The sequence below is a fragment of the Microtus oregoni genome, unplaced genomic scaffold, assembly GCF_018167655.1.
Source record: "Microtus oregoni isolate MIOR12 unplaced genomic scaffold, Mior012 000001F_ref0000356, whole genome shotgun sequence".
Lineage (NCBI taxonomy): Eukaryota > Metazoa > Chordata > Mammalia > Rodentia > Cricetidae > Microtus > Microtus oregoni.
This window is the reverse complement of record NW_024543060.1, coordinates 68,475,525-68,488,453: the sequence shown is the minus strand read 5'-3', so window position 1 is coordinate 68,488,453 and position 12,929 is coordinate 68,475,525. Positions and strand designations below refer to the sequence as shown.

The window sequence follows — 12,929 nt, the reverse complement described above, 5'->3', positions numbered from 1 at the left end:
CTGTTTTTATTCAATTAATAGATACTGGTAATTTAAAAATACTATTTAAAGATAAAGCCTTTAATTAAGTTCCACAATTTAGAAATTTTACAATTTTATAATTATGAGTAAGCCTAGAACTGCAGCAAACTCAAAAGCTTTGTTGAACATTATATAAAGGTTTGCCTTAATGCAGGGCCCAAACCCATCAATGTCAGTAAAGACTTGTAAGGACAGCAAGTTCTGTGTCATTTCAAGATGCTTCTGGTACCTACACAGAAGTGGGCAAATTGCAAACAAAACTTAACAGGCAAATTCGGCACTCCTTTTACTTCTCTGCACTCCATAAAACAACTTCCTCATTATTACCAAAAACCAACCACAGCAACATTAATGGAGAGACAAGCTAGCACCATCAAATATACTTATTAGTCAGCAAAAAACTATTATGAAAGGGTTACAGGGAAGTAGATATGAAGAATGAGTTCCTTTTCCTGCAGTATTCAGAATGCATTCTCCTATTACAATGTTAAGAGTTAGATTACTTCAAATCTCCACTTACTCTTGTGATGACTTCAAATCCCAGTTCTTCTTGCTGATTTATCTTTAAGCCTGGAATAGCATCACTAAGGAAGTCCGCCATTTCTGAAGGTGGTCGTTGATGTGTAGAGGGATCACTTCCTCTCAAACTATCAAAAATGTAGTTTGTAACTTTGGAAAATCCTACCATAGTTGCTGTATAAGGATCCTTTTTAATTTTCTATGTAGTAAAAAGAAAAATATTAGCATTATTAATTAAAATAATGACCAAATCTACTCCAAAAGTAGAAAAAAAGGCAAAGCTTTAAAAGGAGGGAAATCAGAGCTAAAACAGAGTATTCTATGATTATTTTAGTTTTTTTTTCTAGAAAGAAAAATTTAAACCTAATCCATTTGGTTAAAATTGCATAATAAATGGCAAATTAATGTGCTACTGATTGAATTGCAGAACAAATGCTTTGCAGGCTTCATTCAATCTGCATACGGAAATGTACACAGCGCTTACTTTCCACTGGTGAATGGCCCACAACAGCTTTCTTCTGTCTAGCAGGCCTGCCTTCACAAAAAAAATATACACATTGTTTTTCTTGAAGTGTGCACTACCACACTAACACAAAATAGATGACAAAACTTAAAAGTTCAATTTATTTAGATAAGAGTTGATACTTTAATCTAATTATATTAGCAGCAAAACTCTTGTCAAGAATTATTTCTTCAAGGGAGAGTTGTCTGGGAAATTGCAAAGTCTTTTCTGTGTCTAACCCTAGGATTATTTTCTAAAGCCAAAAGTGCCTGGTAATTTACATTTACTAAACAGTTACTTATTACTGATAACTCTCAGAAGAACTTCTTATTTTAAAAAACAAATCCTCTTGTCCTGCTCCTTTCTAAAATCTCCATTTTATGTTGTTCATCTCCACAGTCCCAAGGTCAAGAAAAAGTGCCAGCAACACAGCAAGCACTCAAGCACGTGTGCTAAGTGAATAAAGGATGAAAACAATCAAGAGTCTGCACATGCTCAGTGCACAGTGTGGCCAAATGCAAGAGCATGCCTAACACATTTAGAGCAATAAGATACACGGTAGTACCCAAAACAATCTGCAGAGGTGGGAAATAAAAGATTACTAAAAATTAATGTGAAATGGCTCACTCTGCGGTCCTTCAGATAAAAGCATGATTAAAATCTGCTGCCCTATTATGATAAACAAAAACCTGGTTTAAGAGTAAATAAGGATCAAGGGAGTATCTGGGGCTTCCAAGTTATATATGTATGTGTGTGTGTGTGTATATATATATATATATATATATATATATATTACTCTAAGATTACACAGTAGTGTCATAAAGATCACACACACACACACACTCGCCTGCTCATTGTGAGCTCTGAGAATGCCAGGGGATGACAGAATCCAAGTGATAATATATAAATAAAAGATATATTTAAGGACTAGAAAATCATACTTGTATTAAGCCATATGCTGGTTCATCAAGAAGATTTTCAAAAGACTGTGAAAGACTCTTATTTTGACAATTGACAAGAAGTATTCTATTATCTTGTGGTGACCTGTAATTAAAAAGGGGGATTTTTAGAAAATACTACCACAATACTTCAAATATCTTCTGAATAATTACTACTGCATACTTAACCTAACCCCCCCAAAAAAAGTCTAGCTCTCAAAGTTCAATCCATTAGCAAATACAGAGTTATTATAACAAAGCTTGGAAACCTCATGAAACATGAGATGTTAAATTTTAAAATGCAATATAACAAATACATATTTTTCTATTTTTTACTAGGGAACGCCAAAAAGGTGCTTATGTTTCAATAAAACTGAATTCTTGGATATAATTTACAATGGAGTAGTCTACAATATAAATGTCATTTTCACCAAACTGTAGGATTCAAGTATATATGTACAAAATAGGAAATTATTTGGAGAGTTTCCAAATTTGTTCCACAGCTTATTAGCATTACAATACAAAATGTTTAAAAATATGAGATATGAAGGTTCCTCGGTGATGATGCTAACCACAATAAAAGCATACATACAAAAGTATTTTAAATGATTATATATATTCATTTTCAGGGACCATATGTTTTTAGTTTTCTTACTAAAGCTCTAGGGACAGGTATCTTTCCACCCTTCTTAGTAACCACAGAATAAGCAGTGTGCTTTCCAAACACACATCTAATTCCACAGAATCAGACAAACTAACCATTCTTTTTTTCTACTTTTGAAGACTTACAGATTACAACTGACTTACTAAATGTTCTATGGTTAAAATAAAAACTAAATGTGTTTTTCTACTACAATACACCTCTAGTTCATTATAAATGTTTTGAGATAAGATCTTTAATAACAGCTATCTCGTCTCGATTCTAACACAACAGAATAAAGCAGCAATGGTAGAGGGGATATGAAATTCAAAACAGGATCTTTTCCTTCCATGGTCACAAACAACACTGGGTCTGTGAAGACAATAGAAGCTAAAAAACTTCTCGGCTTTTTTTTAATCACTGTGGTCCAATCATTTGACATGGGACAATCAAACCCTTACATTTTCAATGTTTTTCTAAAATTAGGATGGATGTTTAAAATGCAGAGGTTTGGATTCTGTTCTCACAGGTCATGTTTACAGTAGGCCAATTTTAAATGTGCACTGAAAAGCAGGTAAGGTAGGAATTGGGTTTTCTGGTGCTGGGTGATTTTGTTTCTAACTAAAAATAACATCAAGCTACTTAAAATATAAATTAATAACGAAAATAAAAACACTGCCCGTTCTATAAAAAGGGAACAAAATGTACACAATACATACATGCAGGCAAAATATCTATACATGTTTTTAAATCCATGTTATAGAGTACTCACAACACCAAAACTTTATATACAGAAACTAATCCTGCAAAAGGTTAGTGTAATATGATGATACAACCAAGTTGGCTTTTTTAAAAAATGTTTTACTGCTTGGATACTCATGTATTAATGGGGAAAACCCCACAGCCTGGAACAGAAAGTAACTCAGTCGCGTAGAATGCTTCACTCCCATGCTAGCATACACTTCAGTTTCTAGGGAAAGCTTTTGTGGTTACATGCTGCAATGTGGTGATTTCTTCTTAACTGCAGTTGAACTCCCATTCTTATCTCCAAATGACTATAGTGCATTAATTGATGATCATAAATAAAAAAAACTTATTACACCAATTAATGTTAACACTGGTTATCTAGAATAGGAAAACCATTTAAGAAATAAGTACGAAGAAGCTGTTAATCAAAAGTGAAATGGCAAATTATACACCACTGGCCTAGCATCCTTGGTTTTTATAAGGCTCAATGGCATTCTCTGCTCATCCATATGAAGACCAGCTCAGTGGGGAGAAAACAATACTGAAGGGGTTAATATTAATACTGTAGGAAGATGAGATAATAAATCTTGTTTGTATCTCTGAATCATCCAGGAGACAAGCCTCTAGGCATGGCAGAGGGAGGAGATAGGTTACCTGAACTGAGGTGGGAAGAGCCATCTTATTGTGGGCGGAACCACTGCACAGGCTGGGGTGCTGGACTCAATAAAAAAGACCCACTCCCATCTTTCTGACTTCAGATGCAATGGTACCAGCGGCTCAAGCTTCAGCTTCCATAAATCCTCCAACATGACTGACTACAAGCCACAGTGAACCCTTCCTTCTTCCTCAAGTTGCTTTTGTCTAGGATTCTGTCACAGCAATGAAGAAGTGAACAAGGCAGGAGCCATACTTCTGCACTGCTACCTTTCCTGCAAGCAGCAGTGCTGCATCTAGGACACCATCCCATGGCTTCCCATTTTTAAACAGCAGTGAGTTCTAAAGAAACTCTCCTGGAGACCTGTGTGCTGAGATGAGGGAGTAGAGAGCGTGGTTGGGAGAGCCCTTTCCAGGCCTCTCCTTTTCATGGATCTTCTTACCGCAGGAGAAGGCGGTTTTCAGTTACACGGCAAGTGATCCAGCCTTAAACAGGATGTAAAAAGTGAGCTCAAACTATGCTGACACAACCATAAGGCCATGCTCTCACATCTCACTAACAATAGCATTTTAACATCACCTCTGCCCCTATGTCTACTTATTATGTTTGTAAATTCAGAAAACAGATATTATATCCTGCCTACATACCACGGCCACCAATACACATTCAATTACCTAAGTTATTACTATTTTTAAACTCACCCAGTATTAAAAAAAAAAAATGTTGGGGGTGGAGGTGCACACCTTTCATCCCAGCACTCGAGATGAATGCTGAGTTTGAAACCAGCCTGGTCTACATTAGTGAATTCCAGGACAGTCAAGGTCTTGAGACAAAAACCCTGTCTCAGGAAAACCACAAAAATTTTAAAAAATTATATTTCCTGAGACTGTACCAGTCTTTCAGTTTCTTTGAAATCATATAAAACTAATTTAAAAATTACTTCTCATAGCTACTTTTTCAAAAGTATATATCAAACTGGCAATCATCATATCATTTATTCATTCAACTTTAATTGAGTATCTATAATGTACTAGTCTTTGTGGGTAGGAACTAGGAAAAACAAAAACCAAATACTACCTCTATCCTTATGAAGTTGACGTTAGAAGACCAGAACATGGAAGTAGTAAATAAATAGATGTCTTAGGGTTTCTCTTTTGTGTCATATAATACCATGGATACAAGCAACTTGGGGAGGAAAGAATAGGAGGCCATGGAGGGTGCTGCTTATTGGCTTGCTTCCCCTGGCATGCTCAGTCTGCTTTCTTGTAACACCCAAGATCACCAGCCCAGGGGTGACACTGACCACACTGAGCTGGACCCTCTCGCATCAATCATCAACCGAGAAAATGTACCACAGGCCAATCTGATGGGGGTATTTCCTCAATTGAAGGCTCCTATGCGAAAATGACCCTAGCTGTGTCAAGGTGACATAAAACTAGCCTGCACAATAGACAAAATTATATGATGAGGGATTCACCTGTGTCCTGTGAATATGTTTTATTGTCATTGGTTAATAAAGAAGTTGTTGTTATTATTATTATTATTATTATTATTATTATTATTGCCAATGGTTTAACAGAGTAAAGCCAGGCAGAAAATCTGAACAGAAAGTAGAGAGAGTAGGCGGAGCCAGGGAGACACCATGGAGCCATAGAAGGAGAAAGACACCCCGGAACCTTATAAAATAACAGAAATGAGTTAATTTAAGATGTAAGAGTTAGTTAACAAGAAGCCTGAGCTAATAGGCCAAGCAGTGTTTTAATTAATAGAAGTTTCTGTGTGATTATTTGGGGCCTGGGCAGCTGGGAAATGAAGAAGCAGCCTCCGCCTATAATTATACTCTTAAGTGACATGAAAAAAGCAATCAAGGAAATAAATAGGGAGGAGAAGAGACAGAAATAAACATTAGATGGAGAGGAAGGTATCCAGGAAAATCCCTCTGGAGAAGTAAGTATCAAATTGAGACCTCAGAAACTCCAAAAAGAGACTGATCCAAATAGAAGCAATAGTATATATAAATGAGCTGCAGACAAAGAAGAGTTTAGTGGTTCCAGGAACACAAAAACCATGTGACTCAAAGAAAGGTATGTCATGTGATGAAACTTAAGATAGAAGAAACACACATGTAATCCAAGCATTTAGGAGGTAAGGGCAGGAAGATTAGAAGGTTAAGACTAGCATCTGGTATATATCAAGTTCAAGATCAGCCTGGGTTACATTAAGACCCTAAAACAAAACAAAATACACACACCACACCCATACACCCAACACACACACAGGGCTATGACAAGGCCAAGTCTCACCCAGAACTGGAAGAAGTGTTGCACTAAGGATCCTTTCTTCACACACACACACACACACACACACACACACACACACACACACACACACGGCTATGACAAGGCAGAGTTTTGCCCACCACAGGAAGAGTGTGGTACTAAGGATCCTTCTTCAAATTCCTACATCTTTCAACTACTTTTCCTAAGACCACTTTGACCCCTCTCTGCACACCTCTTTTCAGTTCAAGAGAGGCTAACACATCTAAAATAAAGTGCTTTAGACTAAGCCTACTTCTGGGCCAGAGAGTGGTGCATACCTGTAATCCCAGCATTCTAGAAGCTAAGGAAGAAGGATTCCAAGTTCAAGACCTACCCAGACTACAGAGCAAGAACCTGTCTCAAAAAGCAAAAGCAAACTAAGCCTACATCTCCAAAGTATGCCGTGACCAGTACAGAAAGGGGATTACTACACTTCCCTCATATTAAATACAATGCTTTCATCAAAATCGTACACAGAACAGCCTCTTCTGTGAATGATGTCGCAACACTGGCTAATACTCAACTAACTATGGTGCTAAAACGCCTGCATCTTAATGTCTGATATTCAACAGCCAGGAACTTTTTCTCTAATAATGCTATTATCTCTTCTGAAATCTAACTAGCGCTCCCCAGTCTATCCAGCCCACCAAACAGGCCTGCCTTTTTTTCTTACTAACATAAAACAGTGTGCCTAGTGCCAGCCAGACAGCTGATCAATGCAGTACAGGTTCACCTTCATGCCAAAAAGCACATGGGCAAAAATCTTCCAATTCTGCGGTTACTCTGGGCTTTTCATAGTATCTAAACTTGGAAAAGTACAAACTCTGCTACTAAGTGAGGAGTTGGTTAATGAAGGTAACAGCCATCTCCTGCAGTTCTCTTAACACCTCTCCCTTCTCACCTCCACACATCCAACCAATTACAACACCCAATAGCTCTAGCTTACCCACCACTCTCCTAGTGCAGACCACCTTGACTCCTGTGGTGACTGAGCAACTTGCTAACGTGGCTATAAGAGCCTTCACACTGAAGCATTCATTCTCTATGGCCATGTAATAACTAACTTTTGGTCCTCTCCCTGTTCCAAACATCACAGGCCTACAACAACGCTGAGACTGTAGCGCATTTCTGCTCTTCTCTCCAGTCAAAATATCCTCTCTTGCCAACTCTCTCCTTCCTTCCATGCTAATGGTTCAAGTCTTAACTTCGGAGCTGCTGTTTCTAAGAATCTTTCCTTTTTCACCTCAGTACACATTAGATGAAGCTCCCCCAGCTCCCGGGAGCTCCCACTGCATCTCAGCTTAGTTTTGTCCTTTACTTGTCACCATTCTCCATGACATCACACCTCAGAGGTCAGGAGCAAGCCTGTCTTATTCACAGCTGACTATCAAGTGATCAGTGTAGTCTTTTCCAAATGACATCTAAAGAGTATCTGTTGGAAATAAGAAGAAGAAAGGAACTGTGTGCCCAGAGGTGAATAAATGAGTCTGGACTTTTGCTAAGCAAAAGGGCCCTGTTTTCCAACATATATATTTAAATCCAGATACATAATAAGTAATTTAAGAAACTATATTTCACAATTACTGAGCCATCATCATTAAATCATAAAAATATTGGACTAATTTTCCCTTTAAAAAAAAACTAACAGGGCTGGAGAGATGGCTCAGAGGTTAGGAGCATTGCCTGCTCTTCCAAAGGTCCTGAGTTCAATTCCCAGCAACCACATGGTGGCTCACAACCATCTGTAATGAGATCTGTGCCCTCTTCTAGCCTGCGGGCATATACACTGACAGAATATTGTATACATAATAAATAAATAAATATAAAAAAAACTAACACATTGGGATAGCAAGAATGGATCACTGTAAAGGTCCCTGCTGCCAACCCAGATGACCTGAGTCCAATCCCAGGGATGCACATGGTAGAAGGAGAGAGCCAATAATATTCATATGTATGCCATGGCATGCATCCACACGTATGCACAAATGCACAACAATAAATAAATGTAACATATAAATGTAAAAAGCTAATAAGTTGATAGAAAGTTTAAGGTTTAAAATACTCAAATGTTATTCAATCACTAATCCAAATAACCAGCAAAATGTTAAGATGCTGATGCCCTTGTACACACAAGTCACCAATGCTCAGTGACAAGTACATATAGCTTGACCTGGATTAATACCATGATCCTGTTTCAGTAAGTAGAAAGTAATTTGATACTTACTCACACAATACCACATATTTTTCAAGAGACTCAATCAGTAGTTTGCTATCTCCTTGATGAAAGTGCAGAGCAGGGAGGACGACGTCATCCTTTAGACAGAATACCAAATACGACCAGCCCATACCCTCTTTGCTTTGCTTGATTGATTTCAGGTCTGTCAAACTGAACAGGAATGACCACTTGCTTTTCCCATTTCTATGGCTTGGAGCATCTTAAAAACAAGAAAGTGGGGCAAAGTATTTTCGTTCATCTTTGTTTAAAGTATCAACAATGTTCTTTCCATTTACCTAATAGCTCTTTGTTTAGCCCGGGGATACACTACACCACTACAGTTTCCCCCTGTGTTTAATGAGGATACCTTCAACGTCTGATCCACCTGCCTCTATTTCTGGGAAGCTAAAATTAGAAACATGTGTCACATGCCCAGCTGATTAGTGTTGAGGACTAAACTCAGGACACTGTGTGCTGTGCATGCTAGGTAAGCACTCTAAACCACATATGCAGCCCCACCGTTCTGGATGCGTGGAACATTTGCAGAAAATAAATGAATATTATCACATTTTTATCACAACTGTTAACAAGCAACTTAAAGATTGCTTTTTAAAAAGTCATAAAACTATTTTAAAAATCATTTTCTTACAGGAAGTATTTCCTACTACTTATAATTTCCAATATAAAATATTACTTTGTTTTCATAATTGAACTCAGAAACATCTCTGAAATCTAAAAGAAAAACAGTATGCTTCTAAGAATGTTATTTCATAAGATAAATTTTACTCTTATTATTCAAGACTTTTATGAATTCCATCTCACCATACACATAATTATGCTTACAAAACTTGTTCAAAAGAGATTAATTGGTGCTGACCGGCATATGTCACCTTCCTATGTAATTAGAGACATTCAATTCCATCGTCTCCACTAGATTTCCTAATAGGTGCCACTGTCATAAAAGGCTACGTAATGAAGTGTACGCACTGACCCACATGGGCTCCACACTGGTTTGAATGATGAACTCCTGACTCAAGCTGATACTAGATTAAGTGCCACATCCATAGGCTGCACATTACAATAGCACAAGCTCCTAGAAGGGTGAGGACATTTCTAAACATTTCAACTTACCCCATCTATCATCTGTGTGTATAAACCTGAATGGCCTAGAAAAAGTGCATGCTACTAGATTATTTGCAAAAACTAAAAATATTTTCATAGAAAACAGTAATAACAAATTAGAAACAAAAAAACGTAAAATCATAATTGCATTCAATTGGACTGAACTGAAGCTGCAGCAAAACCTTATGAAGAATATTACATAATACATGCAATTTATTCATTTTAAAAGCAAACATTTTATACAGATTTCCCTTAACGATATGACATGTTACATAAAAAGGAAATCACATCTCCCCATTTAAAGCTCTGACAAAAATGAGAACTATTACAATGTTCAATTCTACAAGTCTTTTCGTTAAAATACAAGGTTAAAGAGAATATAAACTTACATAAATATTAAAAATGTTACATAAAAATATGTAAGAAATTCAACTTTTAGAAATTATTTCCTTAGGCCAGACATGGTCTCTACAGCAAATTCCAGGAAAGCCAGTGTGAGGAGTAGAGGTTGGGAAGGGGGTGGGGAGAGGGAAAGAGAGGAGGCAGAGAGAGAGAAATCCTGTCTCAAAAAATAAAAATAAAGGGAGGGGGGCAGGAACTGTTTTGTTTCCAGGTACATCTCCAGCACTAGAGAAGTGGCTAGAATGTAATCAACAGCATGCTCAGTAAAGGCAAGAAAAGCTAGAGAGCACAGCAGCTAGAGAGCACAGCAGCTAGAGAGCACAGCAGCTAGAGAGCACAGCAGCTAGAGAGCACAGCAGCTAGAGAGCACAGCAGCTACAGAGCACAGCAGCTAGAGAGCACAGCAGCTAGAGAGCACAGCAGCTAGAGAGCACAGCAGCTAGAGAGCACAGCAGCTACAGAGCACAGCAGCTAGAGAGCACAGCAGCTAGAGAGCACAGCAGCTAGAGAGCACAGCAGCTAGAGAGCACAGCAGCTAGAGTAGTCGGCAAGATGTGCAGTCAGCAGCAAAGTGGACAGCAATGACAGCAAAATAAAACCTAAGAGTAGCCAAGACTTCATTTGGAATGTCCTTTCTCTTTAAAGCAACAACAATCATTAGTTCTAATGGACATGCAAAGTACCTCCAACACACTGAGATGGGGAAAGTGAACAGCCAAAAAGTACAATGCACAAAGGAACAGTGCACTCACTCTGTGCGCCTTGAATAGAATCAACAGCAAGAGCAGGACATTGCTGGGGTGGAATGCAAGCCGGAACTGTTTCTGGAAGTAAACAGTTTCAAAACACTAATTTGCTATAAAAGCAAAGTATTTGAATTATAACGTTACATGTTCCTTAGAAATACCAAGTTAAATGAGCTTGATAACCCACTTTTAAAGGGGATACGAAGTAAAAAATATAAAAGCTAGCCGGGCGGTGGTGGCGCACGCCTTTAATCCCAGCACTTGGGAGGCAGAGGCAGGCGGATCTCTGTGAGTTCGAGACCAGCCTGGTCTACAGAGCTAGTTCCAGGACAGGCTCCAAAACCACAGAGAAACCCTGTCTCGAAAAACCAAAAAAAATAATAATAATAATAATATATATATATATATAAGCTAAGTTTAAAACAAGTAAAATAAAATTTTCAAAAACACAAAATATTAAAATGTTTCAAGAAATTCAATTTCTTAGAAATTATTTCCTCAGACAGGCATGGTAGCACAGACTTTAATCTCAGCACTGGAGAGGCAGAGGCAGGCAGATCTCCCCAGAGAGTGTCAGGCCAGCCAGGGACACATGAGCCCTAGATCAAGCTGAGAAAAAAAAAAAAAAAGAGAGAGAGAGAAAGGGGGGGAGGAGGAAAGAAGGCATTTCCTTAGGACTATTAGAAAAAAGGAAGAAGATCAGGAGAAAGGAGGTAAAACCACATAATGGATGAAAGTGTCACAAGAAAACTTGGTTTGCGTAATTAAATGCATTGATACAAGTTATTTCCCTAACATTTCACAATTGCAAAACAAAGCTCCCTCACCTGCTAAGCACTGTGAACAAAATTCTGAAAATTCTGAATTTTTGCTCATTCTTGTGGCCTCCCATCATTTATTTCAAGAAGTTTACAGTATTATAAACAGCAGCAAAATTATCTCATGCACCAATCACAACAATATAAAGAAGTCACTCATCATCTTACATGCCAAATTCAAAAATTCTGACTCTCATCTCTCTGACAATTTACTCTGATCCTAGCAGGAACCTCTCATTGCATTAAAACTGAACGTCTAAATGTCTTCCCTTGCCTCCCCTACCCCAGAAGTCCATGCCCGTATGATCTAGTAGCAAAGCTATGAGATTCTATTTACTGCTCCACTGCAACTACTTCCTAGAATTAAGTATGAAGTGTAACTTCTGTATATGAGAGTGATTCCACAGGTTACACATTAAGATCAACTTTAATTAAGAATAATGGTGTATAAATGTAAACAAAACATGCTCCAAAAATATTGCTATCCTCTTGAGTGAAGAAAGATGGATTTTTAAATTGAGGCCAAAATCATTAAAAAAGAAAATATTCTTTTCATTACAAACCACAAAGAAATCAATATCACAAAATCAAAAATATTTAACATTTTAACTATATACTCAACTTCTTAACAAGCAATCACAAACAAATTGGCCATAACACATATGAGCTAGTTAGATCATATTCAGTATAAATACATGAATTTATGGAATATATGCTATTTTTCTGATGTGGACTAGCATGTATAATATCAAACTGTTATCTTGACTCTTTCTATAGTTACCATATAGTAGATATAGATTTAAATATACAAAGGTGATGTGGGATTCCTCTCTGTATGCTGTGAATACCATTGGCTAATAAACTGTCTTGAGCCCATGACAGTAGAATAGAGCTAGGCAGGGAAAACTAAACTGAATGCTGGGAGAAAGGAGGCAGAGTCAGAGAGAAGCCATGGAAACACCACCAGAGACAGACATGTTGAAACTTTCCAAGTAAGCACAGCCACGTGGCGATACACAAATTAATGGAGATAGGTTAAATTAATATGTAAGACTTAGCCAACAAGAAGCTAGAGATAATAGGCCAAGCAGTGATTTAATTAATACAGTTTCTGTGTGGTTATTTCAGGAATCTGGGCAGCCGAGATATGAACAAGCAACCTCTTACAACACAAAGGGAAATAGTAACTAAACATATACAAGAGACTGAAATCAGCTATGAAAATCAGAATAAGCACCGAAGTCAGCATAGTAAAGTTTAGCAAGATACTCCATCTCCCCCTGGTG

At 37.6% G+C, this 12,929-nt stretch overlaps 1 protein-coding gene across 3 annotated transcripts in view; it reads right to left on the bottom strand.

Moving 5' to 3' along the window:
• The window catches only part of Tbc1d15 (TBC1 domain family member 15), a 57,042-nt gene that overhangs the window by 23,730 nt on the left and 20,383 nt on the right, over positions 1-12,929 (bottom strand). For 2 of the 3 annotated variants that reach the window (XM_041669912.1, XM_041669903.1), the window contains exons 5-8: positions 8,565-8,775; positions 1,984-2,086; positions 1,025-1,075; positions 542-739 (exon numbers count right to left, since the gene is read on the bottom strand). In XM_041669912.1, coding sequence (XP_041525846.1) covers positions 542-739; positions 1,025-1,075; positions 1,984-2,086; positions 8,565-8,775 — 563 coding nt within the window. The remainder of the gene's footprint in view (positions 1-541; positions 740-1,024; positions 1,076-1,983; positions 2,087-8,564; positions 8,776-12,929) is intronic. The other variant, XM_041669921.1, reaches the window with a different exon arrangement.